The 24,288-nt window shown below is 43.5% G+C and overlaps 1 protein-coding gene across 1 annotated transcript in view; it reads right to left on the minus strand.

The window, feature by feature from the left end:
- LOC136135443 (serine/threonine-protein phosphatase 4 regulatory subunit 1-like) overlaps positions 1 to 24,288 on the minus strand; it is a 62,224-nt gene that overhangs the window by 36,024 nt on the left and 1,912 nt on the right. The window contains 4 exon segments of the mRNA XM_065893316.1: positions 1,464 to 1,606; positions 2,713 to 2,743; positions 3,588 to 3,771; positions 8,020 to 8,152. Of these exon segments, the coding sequence (XP_065749388.1) occupies positions 1,464 to 1,606; positions 2,713 to 2,743; positions 3,588 to 3,771; positions 8,020 to 8,152 (491 nt within the window).

Raw genomic sequence — 24,288 nt, forward strand, 5'->3', positions numbered from 1 at the left:
ATACACACTACTATACATAAAAAAGATAACCAACAAGGACCTACTATATAGCACAGGGAAATACACTCAGCATTTTGTAATAACCTATAAGAAAAGAGAATCTGAAAAAGAATATATATACATATGGGGCTCCCCTGGTGGCGCAGTGGTTGAGAGTCCGCCTGCCGATGCAGGGGACGCGGGTTCGTGCTCTGGTTCCGGGAAGATCCCACATGCCGCGGAGCGGCTGGGCCCGTGAGCCATGGCCGCTGAGCCTGCGCGTCCGGAGCCTGTGCTCCGCAATGGGAGAGGCCACAGCAGTGAGAGGCCCGCGTACCGCAAAAAAAAAAAAAAGAATATATATACATATGTATGTATGTATGTATAACTGAATCACTTTGCTGTATACCTGAAACTAACACAACATTGTAAACCAACTATACATCAACAAAAAATAGAAAATAAAAGAAGGAATGACGGAATTAGAGCATCACAATTTTGCAACCTCTAACAAAATCCCAGATCTAGGTGATGATAACTAATGGCTGATCACAGATTGATGAGGAACTCTGTCATAAACAGATACGGCTGACAGAACGTAATCCGGCGACGACACTGCTTTTGTGCTTCCTGATTTGATGCAGCAGGAAAACACAGCAACACCTAAAGAGTGTTCTCACTATACGATACAAAAATCTGAGTCTGACTGAGCCTCTAGACTTCGCCAGTTTGGAGGAAATGCTGGGAAAAGAGGGACATCTCAAACAACACTGGAAATGCAATCAGCCGGATCACAAATGTGGACAAACCTATAGGACTAATGACCTAGTTTCAACAAATACATAGCAGAGGAGGAAGAACTGTTACAAATTAAAGGGGATTTAAAAGACACATCAATCGAATGCAATGTGTAGACCTTGTGCGTATTCTGATTTGAACAGACCATCTGCAAAAAGCAGATTTATGACAAAACTGGGAAAATTTGAACAGTCACTAGATGTTAGATGATATTAAGGACCTACTGATAGTTTTTATACTTGTGATAATGGTACTGTCGCTATGGGGATTTTTTTAAGTGTCTGTATTTCTTAGGGAGCAATACTAAAGCATTTACAGTTGAAATGTCTGGGAAATGCTTTTATCTGGGTTGGATTTATCTGGGTAAGATAAATGAAAAACTACTGGCCAAGTGTTAATGATAGTTGGAGCTGGGTGGAGAGTACATGGGCATTCATTTTAATACCCTCGCCACGGCTAGGTGTGTTTGAAAATTTACATAATGAAAAGTGGGGGAAAAAAAGAAATATGATAATAAGAATGCGTGCCATCTACCTTCCTATGTGATTAAAGAAACTGGGCACAAAGGGACCTTTCATTCCTGAGTCACTTAACTCTAAGCAGCTGTTTCCTGAATTACGAACATCAGCGGAAATAAGACGAAAGAGAATTTGCTACGACGACCTTAAGGTTATAATTTTTCACACCTGGTTGTTTGGATCTGCGAGGCACCGCACCACGATGGGTATGAGATGTTCAGAGAGCACCACTGGAAAATCAGACCTGTTTTCTTGTAGAAAAATGGCAATAGGAGGAATTTGTTCCAGCAGCTCAGCCCACACTGTGGGCTCTGCAGCAATGAAAAAATGAGACAAAAGAATTATATAAGAATAAGCCAAGCATCTTATATAGTATATATTGATAGTTTCTAGCTTTTCCTACTGAAATACTTCATCAAGGAAATTAGACAAATGCAGGTTAAAAATCATTTCCCATTTAGAGTATTTATGCTACAGACAAGCTTAAAAAGCTGATAAGCTATACGGCAATACAAAAACATAAAAAGAAGAGAGAATGACAACTCTATTATAACAAGCCATATATAAATCAAGGAGGGGGCAAGACGTCTGCATGCCGGGCCAGCGTCCAAAACCGATTACAACTAATGGCATATATGCGAGACCTACGGGTTGTGCTTATTCAAATTCCAGCCAGAATGTATACGTTACAAATAATTCTTTCATAAATGCACTCCCCCACAATCCACGCACCCCAATTGTTTCTAAGGCAAAGCATTAAACAAAAGAGCGGCTCTAGCTCCAATATACCACATTAAATTTAACACATATAATTGCTTCAGCACTGTAAACAGTGACTCATTTACAAAGAGAATCCATTTAAGGACTCAAAACATCCACTTGGGCCTTTTTAAAAGCGTTGTGTCACACTCATATGAATATTTTAAACTAATATGGGAGCTATATGGAAGGGTTTATTTTTCTATTTTCAGTTAAAATGATCACAATCTAAAGCAAGCCAATCAGCTATCAAAGCTTATATACAATTTCTTGGAAATGTACAACTTAAAAATATAAGTGGGCTTCCCTGGTGGCACAGTGGTTGAGAGTCCGCCTGCTGATGCAGGGGACGCGGGTTCGCGCCCCAGTCCGGGAAGAAGCCGGAACAGACACTATGAAGTCCCTGATTACATTTCACTGGACCACATTCATGGCAGCCTCCCGGGGGAAATCAAGCAACTAAGATCCCCAATCTGCTTGTAGGGCCATAGAACAGATAGACAGAACTGCATGCAGCCTCAAGTGGTCACAGGAGGCCTGCCCTCTTAAGGAAAGCAAGGAAAGGGGTAAGAGAGGGCCCTGAAGCAGGGGCACATCCACCGCTGTGAATGCAGAACGCGAGAGAGCTAAAGACGCAAACACATTGGTGCTTTGGCACCAACACTTTGGCTGCTTGATGTCGGAATGACCTGGCGAGGTCACAGCGGATGAGCAGAGTCCAGAAGCATCAGAGTCGATACTTCTGTCAGCTGTGCTAATGACATGAAAGAACAGTGGACAACTGTGCACCTCAGGAAAGTGTGAGGAAGCTTAAATGAGATCATGAGACCGTGCACGGGAAGCTCAGAGCATGGCACCTGGCACACGATGAGTCCTCTAGTGCATCAGCCATCGACCGTATTACGATAGAAGCAAAGAATTGCAATCAAAATGTCTATCAAAAGAGGGAAGCTAAAATAAATTACGATGTAGCTATACACTGGCATGCCATACAACCATTTTTAAAGGTACCTAGAGAAATACACTGAGTTAGAAAGATGCCCATGATACATGAAATGAAAAAACAAGAGGAAGAATTTTACGTACAGTATGAACCCATTTCTTAACAAAATTATGTTTTTGCATAGGTGTGCAATACATGTACATATAAACACACTCATATGTACGTACACTCATTTAGGGAACGTGTGGAAGGATATATACACTGAACGGCTCATGGGTACTATCTAAGATTATAGTGTGGGAGGGAGGGAGACTCTCACTATTTGACTCCTGAAACTGCTAAATTTCAAAGAGCATGTATTATTTCTGCGAATTTTTTTTAAACATAAAGAAAGAGGATGGCTTGATTTCACATGGCAATGTTCCCTGGAAATGTCACCACGGAAGGAACGCTTGGTGTCTCGTCCCTTCTTTCCCTCACCCACTCGTGCAGTTATGATCATGAGTTAGCCCCACTGGCTCTGGACTAGGGGCAGGAAGCCGGGGGTGCGGAGACCAGCAAGTTCCAGGTCCCGCTCTGAAGGAGCTCACAGTCGAGGCCTGTAAGGAGGCAGGAAAATCGATGATGACCAACAGTGATGCGATTCTAAAGACGGAGAAGAAGGACGTGGAGGAACGAGGCAGGGAGACGAGCGTGCGGATGAGCGGGTGTCGGGTAGGGAGACGTGGAGGGGTGAGGTTATCGGCCGCCGACGTGGGAACAGTCAGACGAGGACTTGAAAATAAGTCTCATTCACGTGCTGCAGGTCACTGGAAGAGATGGGCATGCTGGGGCAGTTAGGGAATACGGGGACTCTCTGTGCGTCCTGCTCAGTTTTTCTACAAACCTAAAACTGCTCACAAAAATGAAGTCTGTTAATTAAAGAAAAAATTAAAGTGAAATAAAAGCCTCCCAACAAACGAAAGCTGTGAGAATTCATTGACAGTGGTCTTGTGCTAACAAGAATTGTTAAAGGAAGTTCTTGAGGCAAAAGGATATCTGAGAGAAATGGACAGTTTACAAAAAGAACTAAAAAGCACGAAAATGGTAAAAATGATATAAAAAATATTTTTCACGGGCTTCCCTGGTGGTGCAGTGGTTGAGAGTCCACCTGCCGATGCAGGGGACATGGGTTCGTGCCCCGGTTCGGGAAGATCCCACATGCCGCAGAGCGGCTGGGCCCTTGAGCCATGGTCGCTGAGCCTGCGCGTCCGGAGCCTGTGCTCCGCGACGGGAGAGGCCACAACAGGGAGAGGCCTGCGTACCGCAAAAAAAAAAAAAACAAAACTCATTCGATTTTTCTTAAAAAGGCAGGAAAAGAGGAAAATACCAGGAAGAATTGAGACAAACAGAAAACAAAGTGCAAGACAGTAGATTTAAACTGAACCATATCAATAGTAACAAATGTAAATGAGCTAAACATTCAAATTAAAAGGCAGATTGTTAAACTGGATAAGAAAGCAAGACCCAACTATATGCTTTCTACAATAACCAGGCTTTAAATATAAGACATAGGAAGGTTAAAAACAAAAGTATGGGCAGAAATATACCATACAAACACTAATCAAGAGAAAGCGGAAGTATATATATTAATATTAAACATAGTAAGCTTCAGAAAAAGGAATATGACTAGAGATAAAGAGGGACATTGCACACTGATCAAGAGATCAATTTATTCAAGAACACAGGGTAATACTAAGTGTGTCCACACCCAAGAACACAGCTTCGAAATACACAAAATGAAAACTGTTAGAACTGAAAGAAAAACAGATAAATCCATGATTATAGTCACAGATTCCAACATTCCTCTCTCAGTAATCGACAGAACAAGAAGATAGAAAATAAACAGGAATAGACAAGACCTGAATAATGTTTTCAAACAACTTTCCAAGTTGACATTGACAGGATACTCTACCCAAAAACGTTGGGATGCACGTTCTTTTCAAGCGCACATGAAGCATGCAACAAGTTAGAGTAGATTCCTGAGCCATAAAACAAACCTCAGCGACTTGTAAAGAAGAGAAATAATACAAAGTATGTTCTCTGACCACAAAAGACTTAAACTAAGAATCAAATAACAGAAAGATACCTGAAAAATCTTCAAATATTTCTAAATTAATCAACATACTTCTAAATAACTCATTGGTCAAAGGAGAAATCATTATGGATGTTAAAAATACTCTGTACTAAAAGGTAATGAAAATATTGCCTATCAGAACTTGAGGATGCAACTAATATAATGTTTAAGTGTTTATAATACTTAATATAGTACTTAAAAGCAATCTTAAAATGTAAAATGCAGATGTTATAAAGGAAAGGCCAAGAAAGTAAAATGTTGAGCATTCCCCACAAGAAGTAAGAAAAAGAACAGCAATTAAATTCTCCCCCCCAAAAAAAACTCCGAGGCAGAAAATAATACAGATTAGAGCAAAAATTACTGAACTAGAAAATGAACATATAACAGAGGAATTCAAAGACAAAACTTGATTCTTCAAAATAACTAATAAAATTGATAATCCTCTGGTTAGAATCATCTAGAGAAAAAAAAGAGAAAAGGCAACCAGAGCCAACAACAGGATGGAAAAGGGGGCCGTACTACAGATTCCACAGACACTTGCCAACAGACAATGAAATAACAGATCTAAGCGGTGATTACTTGTGACCATTAAAATCATTAGAAGAAAGGCTGGTAAGGAATTTTGTAGTGAAAGAATCGAACACCTGCGCCCACTGCTCAATACTAACATCTCGACCAGAACTTGCCTCCTGATGTTTTGTAACACAAAGTACGCAAGACAACATATGAAGTATTGTTTAAAAGAAAATTGAAGCAGAATCTAATCAAGTCTCCAAGTTTAATTTTCAGTTTACAGAAAATACAGAGAACAAAAGAACACATGAAATTATACCATGAGAATAATGACCACCAAATCCAGAATGTGGAAAATTCTACAAGACTAATGACCCCTTCAAGAGGGACTTCCCTGGTGGCGCAGTGGTTAAGAATCTGCCTGCCAGGGCTTCCCTAGTGGCGCAGTGGTTGAGAGTCCGCCTGCCGATGCAGGGGACACGGGTTCGTGCCCCGGTCCGGGAAGATCCCACATGCCGCGGAGCGGCTGGGTCCGTGAGCCATGGCCGCTGAGCCTGCGCGTCCGGAGCCTGTGCTCCGCAACGGGAGAGGCCGCAACAGTGAGAGGCCCGCGTACCACACACACACAAAAAAAGAAAGAAATGATACAATTTACATTAGCCTAAAAGATCAAATACTTAGAACTAAATCTAACAAGATACAAAAGATCTCTACAACAGAAAATCATGTATTATACTTTTATAGTTATTTATGTGTATGTTTATACATGTATATGTATATATGTGTATACACACACACACACACACACACACACACACACACACAGGGAAAGTGAAGAAAACCTTAAAAAATGGAAGGAGTAGAAAACTAGATATTGTAAGGATATCAATTCTTTACATATTGATTTATAGATGCAATGCAATTGCAGTGAAAATCCCAGTAGGTTTTCTTTTCTAGAAACCAATAAACTGGTATTAACATACACTTGGAAATGCAAAGGGCCAACGGCAGCCAGGACCATCTTGGAGAACAAAGCGGAATAGCAAGGTATCAGGTAACCTCTCTGATACCAAGAATTGGATGACAACGTTGCAGTAATGAGGATGGTGGGGTCCTGGTGCTACGACAGATACACAGCCAATGCAGCAGACTAGAGAGTCCAGAAACGGACACCTGACTGAAGACAAAGGTGGCAATGCAGAGCAGAGATCAAAGCGCTCTCAATGAATGGCCCTGGGTTAACTGGAGACCACAGGAGGGAAATGAAACCTGACTTCTCCCTCACATCATACCAAACAAGAAAAGCAATGCCAGGTGGACTGTGGCTCCCAGTGTGAACGGCAAACAACAAAACTTCAGGAAGACAGTGTAAGAAAATATGCTAGTGGCCTGCGGGGACGCAGACATCTCTTACACAGGACATGAAAAGCACAGACCCTAAAAGAGAAAGTTGCTAAACCGTGGACTCCATGGCTCAATGAAGAGCGGCTCATCAAAAGACGCCGCTCGCAGCACCCTCACTTCCCCAGCTGTAGATCTGGGATGATAACTGGGCTCGCTCAGTAGCACTTGCTGTGAGCTCACCTTCTATGATTTAACAGATGTAAAAGCAGAGACTATAATTTTTTAAAGGAGTAGTAAGAATAGACAGCGAGTAGGAACCAGTCTTAACGGAACCTGTCCTTCAGGGAAGGGATGCAGGGAGGGCCGGGGAGAGTCCACAGAACTGTCAGAGAGAGAGAGGGTTTTGAAGTGGAAGGAAAGGGCCCGTAGAAGGGGTGACAAGGAAGAGACAGAAGACGGAGGGAGACGGGAGACGAGAGAGCGCCTTCTCTGAGGGAGGAGGGAAGTGCCGGCAGATGCAGGTTTGGGCGGATTGGGAACTGAAAGGGATGCCTTAGTCCCTGCTTTCCTCCTGAAGGAAGAGTCAAGGTCATCTGCTGAAGGGAAGAGACGTGGGCTGAGCCCAGAGGGGGGTCCTGCCAGCACCACGAGGAGTGATAGCAGAATGTGCAGGACAAGTGGCACAAAGGCCCCTGAAGCCCAGTGCCGTCAAGACACAAGACAGGCGAGCAACGCACCGAGCGATGCTTCTCAATTGTGGGACACGTTTTCCTTTTCTGAGCACCATACATGTGAAGGAAAGCCAGTTAGCAATCCTAATTATTTAAATCCCATTAAATTTCACCACCGTCTCCTTCCTGGCTTACCTGGTGGTCAGTAAAACAGCAACAAGAATAATGGGAAACCTTAATAGCGCAGTGCTGTTCAGGCAGACTCCCAGCATCCAGGGAACAGTCCGTATTCCACCTCCACCACGCATCCTGCAAGGCTGTCACAGACAGGTGGCCGCCAGTGGCCCCTTAACCGTACGCAGGCCAGGCACAGCTTACCAGTTGAAGATGTTGCCGCTGAAAGTGTACTTTTCCAGGCGAGCAAGTGCAGACAGGTTGTCCTGGCCCAGAACGTCCAAGAAGGCTGTCACCCTCATGCCGTTGCACGAGGGACCGTAGTCCTCCAATCCACCTAGAGGGGAAGAGGTTAAGAAGGTTGCCGAAGGTCACGCAGCTACAGAGTGGCAGAGTCAGAATCTGAACACAAACAGTCGGACTCTAGATGTTGCACTATGCTGTCCTGCCAGAAAGGAAACCGAAATTTTAATCTTAATTTTCAAAGAAATCCCTCCCTCCTCCCTGCCCGGGATTCAGCCACAGTGGCATTCCCTGAGTTCTTCAAACACACCAAAAGCCTTCATCTCGTTGATTTTGTACGTGCTGTTCCCACTGCCTGGGACACTATCACTCCTTAATTGCTACGCCCTACCCCAGCCTGGGTGTCACTGTCCAAAAGAGCCTTTCCCTGACCTTTGGGGGAAGGCCAGTCCCTGGCTACAGCCTCTCCTGGAGCTGTGGCTCTCCCGTCCTGACGCCGCCACAGAGGTGCTGGCACCAGCTTTTGTGGCTGCTCGTGTCTGTCTCCCAGCAGCTCTGCCCGCTCCACGGAGGGGCTGTAACCCCAGCGCCCAGTATAATACCTGACAAGTAACAGTTGCTCAATAAAAAGTAGTGCCGTGAAGGAACACCAAAAGAAACCTAAATGAATGAAAATACTGAATTTTTTTTAAAAAAAGAATGTTATAATATAAAATCATAAAGAAGCAAGAAGGAACCTTAGCACATTCCTTGATAAATTCCCTCATTTTATATTCAGAGCCCCCAAAGCCAGCAGCAAAACCTGCAATTCTTAGAACCTAAATGTTCTGCATTCTGGCCCCAGCGCTCTTTCAAGAGATGTGCAGAAAGACCTACTGAGATGAAGGCTGAAAGCACAACAAAGCCAAAGGCAAGGGTTGTGGCCTCCGAGGCAACTGAAGGAAGGCGAGAGAGACTTCCGTTTCCAGCCGAGAAGGTAAAAGACCTGCAAGGTTTACACAACTAGAAAAACCAGGAAAAATATCAATGAAACAAAAGTTTCCAGGCACTGGACAAGAAGCAGCCCAGCACTAGGATCTCCCAGAGAAGATCTCTCCTTGTCACAAACAAGGAGAGCCCTGAGGTGGCAGCGGCTGACCGCCTGGACGGTTCTCAGCTGCCCAGCAGGAAGCGTGAGGAGGCCAGGCGAGGGGAGGGAGCCGCAGAGATCAGCACAACAGCCCCGGAAGATAAACCACTTGTGTGTTGCTAGGAAACAACCGCTTTAGCAGAAGTTGACACCCTATGGTCAACATTAAAGACCTACATACAGGTAGGGCTAAGGCACTAGACTTCTGATGCTTATACGGGGATAAAAAATACCGGTGGTGAATTTGAAACCAAGCCCCAATATAAGACAATTGTGGAAAGGGGGCTACAGTTAAGGTGGGAGTAGGGTAAAGGACACTCACTCCTGAGAAATCAAAACCACAGCCTTGCATGACCTATGGGTGTAGAGACCAGATTTACACGACTTGCAAAGTGTAGGCGCCTCATACTGAGCAACTGGGAGGACCACTGTCCAGATTTATTCCAATTCCAGGCATCCCTGCTGAAGCAAACAAGCTGTTCTAAAGAGACTTACAATCCAATAAGCACGCACCTTCATAAAACAACCCCTGCTGAAGATAAATAGGCAATAAAAATTTTCACACTATACATGGTTACAAACCATCAAGAGGAAGGGTTAACAGACACAACAAATGAGAATGTGCACCCCAAGATTAGAGATATGAGAAAAAAATCTGAAGTACGCTGTCAAAGAATTATGCATAGAATGAATAGGAGTTTTAAAGTCGACACCGTAATGAAAAGAGAGGAGAGTGTGGGGTGGGAGGAACAGGCACATTTGAAAAAGAACCAAGTAGAAATGAAAGATAGAGGCAATTTATTTAAAAATTCAGTAGCTGGCTCAAATAGTAGTTTCGACACAGCTCAAGAGAGAGTTAGTGAGCTGGAAGATTGATCTGACAACTCACCCAGAACACTGCACAGAGAACTAAAGAGATGGAAAATACGGGACAGCAATTGAGGCACATGAAGAATGGAATGCTAAGGTCTAAGACAAGTCCAGTAGGAATTCCAGGACGGATTAGTGAAATAGGAAGAGGCAATATTCAGAGATAATGGCTAACGATTTTCCAGAATATAAGAGATGAATATTCAATTTGAAGAAGTACAAATCCTGAACTGTATGATTAACAACAAATCCATACTTAGAAGCACCGTAGAACACCAACGGCAAAGAAAAGCATCTAAAGAACATGAAGAAAACTTGAAGATTAAATCCCAGACCTCGCACTTAAAAGACGTCAGAGGCATAATGTATGAGTTGAAATAGCTGGTTCTGAAATCCAGCTCTGCCTCTTAGAAGGTGCACTCCAGGTGAATATCTCACCTCTCTGATTCTCAGTTTCCCACTCTAGTAAACTGGATGCCTACGTCAGGTGACTGCTGCAGGGTGGGTTAAATGACAGCAGATGGACACACAGATATAGTTATGTAGCACGCGACACACATAAGCGCTTTAGAAATGTCAGCTGCTGCTGTTCTTATGGCTGAGCCACTGAGCGCATTATGTCACTCGTATTTTTTAGGCTTCTACCCCCCCAGGGTTCAGGGTAACCACAGCAACTAGAAAGTGTGTTGCTGGGTGGGGGTGGGGGGGAATATGAGGGGAAGCCCTCGTATTAAACTCAGCCCAAACTCTGGCTTGACCCCTAAACCATGCCCCTGTGTGGTAAACTCCAGCATAGCTGAGGCTAGGAGAACTGAAATGAGATTTGGGGTGCTATCCACTACAGGAGAGACAGTGGGAAGAGTTGGATTTCAATTTAAATGCCTACTGAAATAAAACAAAACAAAACAAAGAAATCAACACTCTTTGGAGGCATATAGCAGAATTCAGAGATTTTTACAGCACATAATATTCACTATATCCAGGTTATACTCCAAAATTACTCAGTAAACACAGAAACAGAAAACTTGAACTAGCTAAAAAACATCAAAGCATATTGAAAGGATCAAAATTTTAGAATTACAGACAAGGATTTTAAAACAACTATTATAAAATGCCTATGGATATAAAAGAAAATATGCCTATAATGAGTGAAAAGATAAGAAAGCTCAGCAAAGAAATGTTAACTATAAAAAGACACGAAATAAAAATTCTAAAATTGAAACAATATCTGAAATTTAAAAATTCACTGAGCGGACTTAACAGAATGGAGATGACAAAACAATGGCCAAAAATTCTCCAAACTCGGTGAAAGGAACAAATACATAAAATCAAGGGTCTCAGCAAACCTCAAGAAGATAAACACAGTTGGCCCTTGAACCACACCGGGGTTAATCCAAGTCTAACTTATAGTCTGTCCTCCAAATGCGTGGTTCCTTTGCATCCACAGATTCAACCAACCACAGACCATGTGGCACTGAAGTATTTCTTACTGAGAAAAGACCTGTATATAAGTGGGCCTGCACAGTTCAAGTCCAAGTTCTTCAAGAGTCCACGGTACACAGAAAACCACACTTAGACACATCACAGTCAAACCGCTAATAACCAAAGAGAATCTTGAAAGCAGCAAAGAAAAACAAAAATTACGTACAAGGAGTAATGATTTGAATGTCCCCTGACTCCTCACCAGAAATAGTGGAAGCAGAAGACCGTGGAAGCACACCTTTAAAGGACTGAAAGAAAAACCATCAATCTAGAACTTGACATCCAGTGAAATATCTTTCAGGGAGAAAGATGAATGAAAGACACTGTCAGACTAAAAAGGAACCAAAAAAGCACACACACTAAGAATTTATTTTTTAACACACTCTTTTAAATATTGCCAGCAAATGTGGACTGAAAGAAATGCTCAGTGAAGTCCTACAGGCGGAAGAGGAGTGGTACCACTTGGGAACTTTACCTTCAAAAGGAATCAGAAGCATTGGAAACAGTAAATATGTGGGTAAATATTTTAAAAACTATTTTTCCTCCTGATTTTTCAAAACACACACAATGGTTTAAAGCAATACGAATCAAAACTTACAACTTCGTATTGGAGAATTTATAACACGTAGATGTACAATGCAATAAAAACAGCCACGTAAAGTGGGAGGGTAAGAAACGGAACTATACAGTTGTCAGTTTCCAACATCGTACGTGGGGTGGTGCGTTAGTAACTCTAAGTAGACTGCTTCTGTCTCCACGGCTAGACTTGGGGGCCCTTACGCCCTGGGACCACGTCACATAACGCCTGGTACATAGCCCACACTTAATACATAGCAGTTTCTATAGAAGTCAGTCTCCCAAGACTTCGACTACCTGGATTCAATTCATGAGAGTCTAACAGCCCCTGAGAAGCTGAGAAAATCTAGCTTCCGCCAAAAGAAACATGAGGCGCAGCAACTAGCCTAAAGCCACCTGGAGCCGCGCGCACAGCGAGTTAGTAAGAAACCAAGACATTAACTCATTCGCCTCTGCTTGCAAAAATGAGAGGTCTTAGTTTCAGGGCGGGACGCAGGTCAAGACTACCACATAGCTGCTACGATAAAATGAATACATTCCAACACCCGATACAAAGCACATGGGCTCCTCAGAAGTATTCCACCACCCTAACGGTGAATATAGTAGAATTAAATTTTGGTGATTCATATTAAGTAGGTAAAGAGGGACAGAGGGAAGAAAGACGTGTAAAATTCACTGGAAATACTAAGAAATCTGAATTACAGGGATTTTTGTTTTAAGAAGTGGAATCACAGTGTTAGTGCTGTACAGAACAAAGAACCAGCTTATCACACGGCTACCTCCCTGGGAGCGCTCTGCATTAATAGACCACTGGTGGCCAATCAGAGCCAAAGAGGACCGGCCTCCTTTACATCCCAGGTCGGTCACGTACTCTCCAACTGCAGCTCTGACCTCACCAGCGAGTCTGCAAATGCACAGCCGTCACCTGGCCTCACTATGGACAGCTCAGGACGGCACGTCCCCCAGTGTGGCACGGGGAAGGGACATTAAATATCCCTAAACCACACAGTGGGAAAGTTATTCCCTTCTCAATTCTCTGATTAATCAAAGAAAGTTTCATTTCGACTAGCGTGTCTTCAACACTTCCCTAAAACCGGTTCATCTTCCTTTCGAACACAGAGCAGGGCTCACACTCAGAATCCTTCGCAGACAACTGTGTCTACCTAGAATTTTATCATGTGATTTTCCTTTTGTCTTACGATATTTTGGTTAAGTTTCATGTTGAGCAATTCACACAAGTTCCCCAAAATGTGTTTCAATAAAAGAAATTATTTGATACAAAGAAAAATACAGGTGGTATATAGATACAGCACAAATAGGAAAAGCGGTACACAAATGACAGACTTCTGAAAAATACTGGATTGGTATAATCCAAGGACAATATTCCCTACTAAGAGCATCACATTCATATGTGAATAATAGTATCTTTTACTCCAAGTTCCAAATACAGGTAAACATTGTTCTTTGTGTGGATCAACATCCTGGCCCCTTTCAAAATCCTACTTGAATCCAAATTGATGAGGTTATCAGTCAGACTATTACTATTTACTTGTCAATGATGTGTTAAATTTTTTGAACTACTCCATAAAAGCACCAGAGTTTACTAAAATGTACATGCAAGGCAGATGTGGAACCCCTTGCCACAAAGTGAATGAAAACAGCCAGCATCAACGTCAACTCTTCAACGTCAACTCTGACAGTATTCTAACCAGATACCGTGATTAATAACCTCTTTCCCTGACATTTTAATGTTGCTGTTTTTTTATTAAGTCTTCAAAGACAAACTGAATCAATCAACAGCTGATGAACTATATAATAACAGAGCAGGGTTACTCAGCCTCAGCATGACTGGCCCTTGAACCACATTCTAACAGCCCGAGGCAGGGCTGTTCTGTGCATTACAGGACATTCCGCAGCCTTCCTGGCCTCAACTCACTAGATGCCAGGAGCATCCTCTCCCCACTTTGTGAAAATCAAAAACGTCTCCAGACACTGCCACAGGTCCCCAGTTGACAACCACTGTGAAGATAAAAGCTAGGTGTTACCTGAGCAGCCCCCGGTGAGTGGATGGTCCCATAAGGGAAGGGGCTTCATGTCAGCAGGAATGACCTGGCCCCCTTTGGCCTCTCTGACCTCATCTCCCACCCCTGCCCTCTCCTCCAGCCACGCAGCTCCTTGCTGTTTCCCCATGACCCCAGTCACTTCCCTGGCTGAGGGCCATCACACAGCCCAGCACTTCCCTCTGCCGAGAACTCTGCTCCCCAAGATGTCCTCTTTGATAACTTCCTTCTTCTCAGTAAAAGCTTTGCTCACTCATCCTCTCAATGAGGTCCACCCTGACTACCTGATTTTGAAATTGCATGCCTCCCATCTACACCCCACCGTACCCTGATCTACTTTTCTGTTTTTCCAGAGAATGTATCACCTTCTGACACACAGAACCTTTTCTTCCCACGTCTACTGTTTATCAGCTGGGTCCACCCCCCAATCCTCCACCATCGCACCCAGGGCAAAAATCTTTTACTGACTCCTTGATATGCCTGGCGCACAGCAGGCCATCAGTAAGAGCTGCTGAATGAATGAATGAATGAATGGTAAAGATCTGTCAGGCTAGGGGCTTCCCTGGTGGCGCAGTGGTTGAGAGTCCGCCTGCCGATGCAGGGGACGCGGGTTCGTGCCCCGGTCCGGGAAGATCCCACATGCCGCAGAGCGGCTGGGCCCGTGAGCCACGGCCGCTGGGCCTGCGCGTCCGGAGCCTGTGCTCCGCAACGGGAGGGGCCACAACGGTGAGAGGCCCGCGTACCGCAAAAAAAAAAAAAAAAAAGATCTGTCAGCCTAGCTTGCTGCGCCTCCTGGCAGTGGCAGCAACACATAAAATAACTCCTGCTCTCAGAAAGAATTATCTAGAATTTACATTTCTAGCCACTGCTAAGAGGGCAAACGGGCAACTATTCACGGAATAAGGAGCAACGGTCTGTGGACACGGTGCTATCAGGAGCAGTCGATTATCCTGAGGATCCACAAGTCCAGGTCATCCACACACATCAGGAGTCTTAAGCATTCAAGCTAGAAATGAAACATGAGGTAGCATATGAATAATGCCTTGTTCAAATTTTTTCATTCTATTTTCCTACATTTGAAAAAAAAAAAGTTACCTACTCCACTCAAGAAAGCTTAATATAACACAGAAAAGCAAAGCCTTCTTAAGAAAATAGTCTCTAATACCTTCAAGCCTTCTTGGCTCACTTAAAATATTTTAAAAACAATACTGATCCTGATCCGCTTCATTTGCTGTCTCCGCGATGATTGACTTTAGGCAGCAGCTGCTTTCTATGTTTCTGCCACGTGTGAGCTTCATTGGCAAGTTTGCACAGGACATCACTGACCCTTTACCAAAAATGGCTAATAACTTAAACCTAACAAAGGGAGGGAGAGGCTGAGAAGTACGATTTGACTTGCAGGGGTAGGGCCCCTCCTGCCACACCTTCTGCTCAGCACCCTGTCCCCACCTGCACACCCACGTGTCCACATGTTCCCTGAACCGTAGGGTCCACGTCCCCGTGGCCCTGGTGCATCTCAGGGCCAGGGGGATGGTCCAAGTTAAAAAAGCCAGCTAACCAGCTAAGAGATATAAAGCTCACCTCCATCCAACCCAAACCAGAGGGTCCTGAAGCAGTAGCCTTAAGCTCACCCAACTGAAGATGAGGCTGGCTCTACTTCAATGAGATACTGATCAGTTTACAAAGTACAACAGAATTATTATCCTTTGACTCTGATGCTAGGTGAGTAAGTAAAAAACAGGTGAACAAACAAAAACCTCCTCCCTCATTAAATGTGTTTCTGGAAGCTACAACCGCGGGGGAATAAACGTTTTTCACTTTCCCAGATCCTCCTCAGCACCAACTGGTTACTCAGGGGTTATCTACCAAACATCATGCACACTGTCAGTAGAGTCATCATTTAAAACAGGCGGGGGGGGTGGGGCTTCCCTGGTGGCACAGTGGTTAAGAATCCGCCTGCCAATGCAGGGGACATAGGTTCGAGCCCTGGTCCAGGAAGATCCCACATGCTGCGGAGCAACGAAGCCTGTGCACCACAACTACTGAGCCTGCGCTCTAGAGCCCTCGAGCCACAACTACTGAGCCTGCAAGCCACAACTACTGAAGCCTGTGCACCTAGAGCCCGTGCTCCGCAACAAGAGAAGCCACCGCAATGAGAAGCCCAGGCACCGCAACGAAGAGTAGCCCCGACTCACCGCAACTAGAGAAAGCCCACGCACAGAAACAAAGACCCAACACAGCCAAAAAACTACATAAAAAAATAAAAAATAAATAAAACAGGCTGGAGCGCAACATAAGTTGGGTGAGGTTGCTCTGGCGAAAACACACAGGGGACCCTGAGCACGCGCCTGTGTGTCAGTGCTCTTCACAAGACACCAATCTGTCTTAAAGCAGCCTAAGTGTGAATTAACGCTTTAAGTATAATGTTAGGTGAATGTGCTTTACGGGTTCAAAGTACAATAGATACGATCTAATAAAAAGAGAGAAAGAAAAGAAATTTTCCAGGTCATTTTGCATCACAAAAAAGATCAGAAGATCTAGTACGAAAAGCAGAAGGCGTGTTAACAGCAAACCCATCTCAAACGTCCTCTCCCCACCCACCAGGGTTAATTTCAGGTGACAACAGTAAACTATAACTCAACATTCGACAGAGTACTGGCGGTTCAGAGATGACAAAGGCATGGTCCCCAGACTCCAAAAGCTGCCAAGGGAACAAAGATCTTCCCACACATAACAACCCACAACAACCCGGTGGCAAGAGCCATAGGGTACAGGTATAAACAAAACAGGGAGGAGACCAGCTCTGCTTGGAGGAGGAAGGAGGGGGTGGGAGATGCTTCCCTACAACAGCAGTGATATTTGAGCTGGGCCTTGAAGATTGAGTAGGAGTTTACCACACAGGAAGAGACAGAGGATCTGGGAAAGGGAAAAAGAACATTCCAGAGGAAGGGAAGAACACAGCAGAGGAAAGTGCACTGGCTGTCTGCTGCCTTTGAGGGGTTCGGGAAGCCAGAGATTTCTCACGAAGCCACCAAGCCCTAGCTGAGCAGCCACCCCAGAACTGGTCTGAAGTGGAAAGGTGAGAAAAAATAAACACAATAAAACATGTCCAGTGAGATAACTTTATTGGCCCAGACATGAACAGAGGTAGAGACGGAGGCAGAATGTTAGAGCACGTCTATCCCGGCAAGCATTTTCATTAAGAATCCGTTCTCCAGGCATTCCCAATATTTACGATTCTCCATTCAACATGTCATCCTGTCACTATAACTCTGTGTGAGATACGCCACCCTGGGCCAGCCCAATTATCCATACGATCCAATATTCTGTCTCTAACACAGCACTAGGGGACGATGGTTGGGAGAAAATGTGACAGATGTGACCCACTGTCTGTGTCCACTTTCAAAATGTTAGAAGATTAGTTGATGGTGGCTGAGAAGGAGTCTAGCCTTATTTGCAAAATGTGTACTTAAAAAAAAAGAGAGAGAGAAAACTGTATTAATGTAGAACTTATGTAATTGATAATTCTTAGCGCTTCTCATTAGCCACTCTTCGATGAACAATAACTAAGTCTCTGCAAGGCCTTATATGATTTGGGGGGAAACTAGAGTAAACCATCCATTAATGCATTATTTAAAGTGGCTTCATCCTTCTTGCTAACAGGCTTATAAATACTAATGCAGATTCTTAAATTGGGACTATTTCTAAAAGCTACACCAGACAAACCCAGCCCATGTGAAAGATAAAGAACGTTCTTGCTTCTTCACTGACTTGGTGGGGGGGGGGGCGCGGAAGGTGGAACTGACCCCTGCACATGGCAGGTCTTTGTTGACTTAACTAAATTTCAATGGCAAGCTGCGCAGGCAAACTTTCCCTGTATAAATGCCATTCTCTAACAAGACCCACACTGATTTATTAGCTCCTGTATGAGCGGATCCGTCCAGTGCATAACGTTTTGTATCACAAATCTTTGAGGGCTACTGATGGTTATTACTAGCACTACGCAGTGGGCTGGCTGAAAAGACCGACCCAGCTCACGAGCAGCCGTCCTTTCTATACCACGCATACATGGAAATTCCTCTTTGATTTGTGGCTTTAATCACGGCTTCCAAAACCCGTCGTTATTTATGACTCTGACTTTTACGCTGACGGTCAACGGGAAATACTGACTCGGGTCACCTGATAGGCGAGCACTCCGCAGCTCCAAGCCGCTCGTGGGCTCCACTGTGATATTATACATCTCAATTTTCCTGCCAACCCACCCAGCTGGGGACAGAGCTGGAGGAGGTGTGGGTGAGGGGGCCAGACTCTACACAGTCTGATGGATGGAAGAGCGCTACTGAAAAATGCAGCGACTTCTCCACTCAGACTTGAGGCAGATTCGAAAAGGAAAAAAAGGTTGCAAAACAAAACCCACAGCCCCTGGGGTGAGTGTATGCACATGGGGGGCTCTATTTTCCTACTGTTCAAAATATTTGAGACAATCAAGCAATACTGGCCAACATTACACCACTTTTCTAATGACCGCCTTGGCCAAACTGCCAGGAAGGTCGCCTTCCTCCTTCTGGAAAGAAGCAAACTCCTCCGCGGATGCACCGAGTTCCATGCCTGTCTTACATGGTCCAACCCCGCCATCACCCTCCCCTCCCGCTCTCTGCCATCTTCCCTTTGCACGGACTCCTTCCCCCCATCCACGGTTATGCTCTCCCCTGTGCCTTGATCTTAAAAAGCAATTCTTATTTTTTTAACTGAAGTATGCCATTCACACAGAAAAGTACACAAAAAGTAAGTGTTCCACGTGACTAATTTTTTAACTGAACATGCTTGTGAAACCAGTCCTCAGCTCAAGAAAGACAATTTAACCGGCATCTCCAAAAGCCCCCCATGCTCCCTCCCACTTACTGCCTTACCCAAAGGCGACCACTCTCCTGCCTTCTACATCAGATCAGCTAGATTGCTGTGCTTGTTTCCATACTCTGTGTAAACAGAATCATCCAGTCTCTACCCTTTTGTGTCTGGCTTCTTTCACCAACCACTATGTTTGTGAAGTTCATCCATATGTGTGTGACGCTGTAGATAATTCACTCTTATAACTGCATAGTTTTCCATCGTGTGAACATAACCACCATTTATAATCCATTTTACTCACGATGGACATTTGGGTGGGTTCCAGTTTTCGACTATTAAGAATAGTGCAACTATGACCCTGTTTTTGTGAAAATATGTGTTCACGTTTTGTGGGCAAGTAACCAAGAGTGGAACGGTTGGGCCATCCAAATCCTTTTTCTTTTTTTTTTTAAGATTGTCAGAGTAGATATAAATAATGCAAAGATGTTCTGGCTCTCTTATCCAGGAAGAAAAGCAACCCCTCCAGCTGCTTCTTCTCAAAAGGGTCTGTTTTCCTGGCTACACTGGGAGCTCCCAAGAACAATGACCATTCCCCAAAATGCCCAATGGCCAGCCAGCGTCTGGAATACAGTGGGTGCTCGATGCATGGACTACAGACAACATATCCTCAACTTCCCGATGCCACTCATTCTGGCCTGGCTTCTGGCCCCTGGTTGCACTGGAGAAGTTCTCACTGAGGTCACTCACCCATCGCCCTCCTTGGCCTGACCCAACTCAACCGGCACCTCCCATCTGTGCCATCTCTACCCGCACCTTCCCTCTAGGTGGGAGCAGCTCTGGGATGGAGCCCAGGGTTCTTCATCCCTCTATCCGCGGTGCCTCCCACAGGCTGGTGCCCGGGAGGAGCTGGAGAAACATCTGTTACATGGATGAATGACGTTCCAAACAGGGAAAGCAAGCACTTGCCCTCGTCTCTTATTTTTTTCCTCATTAGGCTAAGTGGTGTTTTGAAGCTCAAAACCACTTTCTCCTTCATTAGCTAGGTTTCGTTGCAAAATTTCTGCTTAAAAAAAAAATCTTCATTTGTGAGGTAGAAAGCCATATAAAACTCTCTTTTTAAACAGAGACAATTTCAGGGAATCTCTAATGCTCGTCTGTTTGTCTCATAGGAAATGGAAAATACAGAACAACAAAAGTAAAATGCATTACAGTTATCAGCCGGGAAGCACAGTTGACTCGGCCCACACCATGCTGACTCTTTTGTTCCTTGCTCACCCTTATCCTGTTGGGAGGAGACAGGCGCATGCTTTTAATCCCCAACACACCAACAGGAAAAAGGAGACGTGAAGGCTGAACAACTTGTCAAGGGCTCCTCAACAAAGCAGGGTCTGTGCCGGCAAAAGTCAGCTCTTCAAACTGAGCCCAGTGGGAAAGGCAGCCTTCCAGGTTGGCTCAGCTAATCAACAAGACTTCTGGGTGCGGACAGAATGAAATCAAGTTTCAGAGAAAGACAAATGTATGATACCACTTACCTGTGGAATTTAAAAAAATGATACAAATGAACTTATTTACATAACAGACTCACTCACAGGCATAAAAAACAAACTTATGGTTACACCAAAGTGGAAAGTGGGGAGAGAGAAGTTAGGAGCTTGGGATTAACATATATACACTACTAAATATAAAAGAGATAACCAACCAACAAGGACCTACTGTAGAGCACAGGGAACTATACCCGATATCTTGTAATAAGCTATAATGGAAAAAGAATCTGAAAAAAGAATATATATATAATAAATATATTATAAATATATGTATATACAACTGAATCAGTTTGCTGTACACCTGAGCCTAACACGACATTGTAAATCAACTACACTTCAATTAAAAAAAAAAAAAAATCCCCCCCCCCCGCAAAAAAAGGAAAAAAAATGAAATCAAGTTTGATTTAGAACCGAGGGCCAAAACCAGCCCTGTGTTTATAAATAAAGTTTTATTAGCAAACAGCCATGTTCATTCATTTATGTGTATCTGTGAGTGCTACCAGGCTACAGTGGCAGACTTGAGTGGTTATAGCAGGGCTTCTGCCCAGCAAAGTCTAAAATGTTTACTATCTGATCCTTTACAGAAAAAAAAATTTGCCCATCTCTGACTTGGAGAATAGTCTGATGTCTGGATTTTGTTCTATTTCCCAACTATTAGCACATTCAAGTTCCTGTTCAAACTATTTCATTCAACAGGGAGGTCTTTAAAAAAAAAAATTGACAATCTTTGATTTGAGTTTATATAATAGTTCAGAGAGAAGGTTCAATGGTTTGGTTTGAGGCTAAAATTAATCTATTTTCTCTGCTTGGCTGTGGTCCTCAAGCAGAACATTTTTACAAACCTGGACTAAAGTGGGCAGGTGAAATGGAATGCATTCTGCTCTGGAGGATGTCTTTTATTCAAGCTCGAACATACACCACTCCTTCTAGCATTAAGATTCAAAGAGTCAAAAAAAAAAAAAAAAAAGATTCAAAGAGTCTATCTGTATCCCTCTGATTTAGCTAATCCCATTTTCAACAAAGGTCCAGATGTTATTTGTTGGCACCTAGCTTTTCTCATCAACAGAAGTACACCTTCTTCCAACTTCTTTCATAGATACCTCAAAAACTAAACATTTGAAAAGAAATACATAGTCCCTCAAATACGAATAGATTCTCCAAGTCTGTCTTTTGAAGCTAAACACATCTTACAATAACATGGCAGCTGACTTCAGAATTGAAATCCAGCTTTAAACTCTTCATGTAGATGTTTGATCATATATGAAACTTTCAACTCATTTTAAAAAACTTTCTATTAAGGAAATTTTCAAACACATGCAAAAATAGAATAGTATAATAAACCCCACACCCCTAGCAACCAGTTTCAACAAGTATAAACATTCTGCCAATTTTTCCCACTCATCCTTCTTCCCAACTTTTTGATGATTTATTGTTTGTTGCAGCATTTTCAAAGCAGACCTCACACATTAAATCATTTCACCCATAAATGCTTATTTGTTTCTGTTAGATAAGGTCCTTCTCCTTTGAATAAAACTGTGACACCACTATCGCATCTGACAAAATTAATAATGATTCTTAATATAACCTAATACCCAGCCCAAGTTTAATTTCCCCCAACTGTCTCAATAATGTCTTTTTATAGCTGATTTGTTCAACTAAGGATCCAAATATGACCACATATTGTATTTTGTTGATAGGTCTCTTAGGTCTCTTTATACCTGCAACAGATTCCCCTCACTTTTTTTTCACCCACCGCTGGCACACACTTAAATTCCAATTGGCCAAGCAAACCTTACCAGGAGTAACACCTCTTCAGCCTGCACCTGCTTTAAGCAACCTAGACAGTCACAGGACTTTAAGCCCCTGAGGCGTAGACGCATCCAGCTCCACCTTCTACGTGCAATCCACCACCAGGACCACTGCGCCAGACCATCCCACATACTTTCTGCTCTCAAGAGAAGGAATCTAGATTGCTTCCGCAAGCTAATTCACTAAAATTAAATCTTTTCTGTGCTGCAACGACCCGAAGACTCAATGATTTTAAAAGACAAGGCAGCCTTTCACTACGGCTTTGTTTTGAAGTTAGCCAATTTAATCAAGAAATCACAAAGTAAATCGGACAAGACTCGTCATCCATTATCACTACCAGTAATGACATTAATTGAACACCTAGATTATGGAGGACACTGGGTGATAAAAAAAGACGACCTATGTTCCTGCCCAAAGCGACGTAGAGCCTAAATGGAGCGGTTATCCCATCGTTTAGACAAAAAAATGCCCAAAAAGGACAACAGATGGAGAACCACTACAACCAACATCCATGCTCTTGCCATTAGCTTAAGAATATTTGTGAGGTCAATCTGTGTGATGGAATAAAAAAAGCAAGACTCAGAGGAACAGAGTTGGTTGCTAGTTCTATCACTCATGACCTGTGCCATACTGGATAAGTTAGTTAACCTCTCTGATTCTCAGTTTTATCATTTGTAAAACAGGAATAATCCCACCTACTTCACAGAGTAGCAGCCCTTAACACAGAATCAGAAAATCGTATACGAGTGCCTAGCAATAATGATGATCGTTAAAATAATAACAGTAATAAAATCACTGAATATAATACTCTATACCAGGCACCGGGCTAAAATGTTTTATGTGTATTGTTTCATCTAATCCTCATATCAGTCCTATGAAGCATCTCCAATTCTTATGTCATTTTCCAGATGAAGAATGTGAACAGAGGGAGTGATCTGCTCACACTGACTCAGCTAAAGGCAGGAAGTGGGTTACAGGACCTCAGGGTTCTTGCTATCAATCACAGCATGATAATGCCTCCCAAATACCTCCCCAGTAAAGTGCAAAGGTGGGACCCAGGGCTGCATAAATTACTGGGGGGACAGGCCCTCCTATTACGGCTATTTATCTAACCAATTATATTGTAATTTCATAGGAACAGCACCCTGAAGCCCCCACCCCTGCTCAAAAAAAGAAGCCCCAGGAGGCTCCCAGAGTTGCCCTACCCATGGCATGGGTGTGTTCAGAGCCACAATGCTGGTTTTCTTCTTTACTGGGACGAGGCTTCAGCAGTCTGCTAAAGAGTATTTATGGCATTCTTTATCACGAGTCTCAAACACCCAATATTTGCACAAACAGGGCCAAAGGAAAATCAGAATTATTTTTTCCTATGTAATCTCTTCCTTTTTGAACACATATACAAAAAAGACAAAAGGAAGCTAGCTGCCAGAAAAGAGGTCCAAATGCCTGCCGTCACCACGCTGTGAGAAGCCCAAGCTAGCCAAGTGGAAGAAGCTCCTGGAAGAGAACTGAGGCCCTGACCTGCAGTCCCAGAAGATTTCCTGGCCAAGAGTCACGTGAGGAAAGCCATTTTGGACCTTCTTATCTTCCCAGAGTTCACAGAGAACACACGAAGCTTCTGTATCACCCAGTCAAGGCACAGAATTGTTAGAAATAACAAAATGCTGTTGATTTAAGCCACTGAGTTTTGGGGTGGTTTGTTAGATAACTGATATAGCCAGAAATCAGCTTTTCCAGCCAGGCCAAATATCGAATCTATGAATGAGAGGTGCCTTAACAACAGCTTACTGTTGTTTATCAAGAGAAAGGCTACATTCCTTCCATTCGAAGATGCCCGCTGGCCGAAACATTCAGCTCTGTAAACCTGGGGCCAACACTGTACTTTGCCCCACAGTGTGAAATAATCATGAAT

The sequence above is a fragment of the Phocoena phocoena genome, chromosome 15 (assembly GCF_963924675.1).
Source record: "Phocoena phocoena chromosome 15, mPhoPho1.1, whole genome shotgun sequence".
NCBI lineage: Eukaryota > Metazoa > Chordata > Mammalia > Artiodactyla > Phocoenidae > Phocoena > Phocoena phocoena.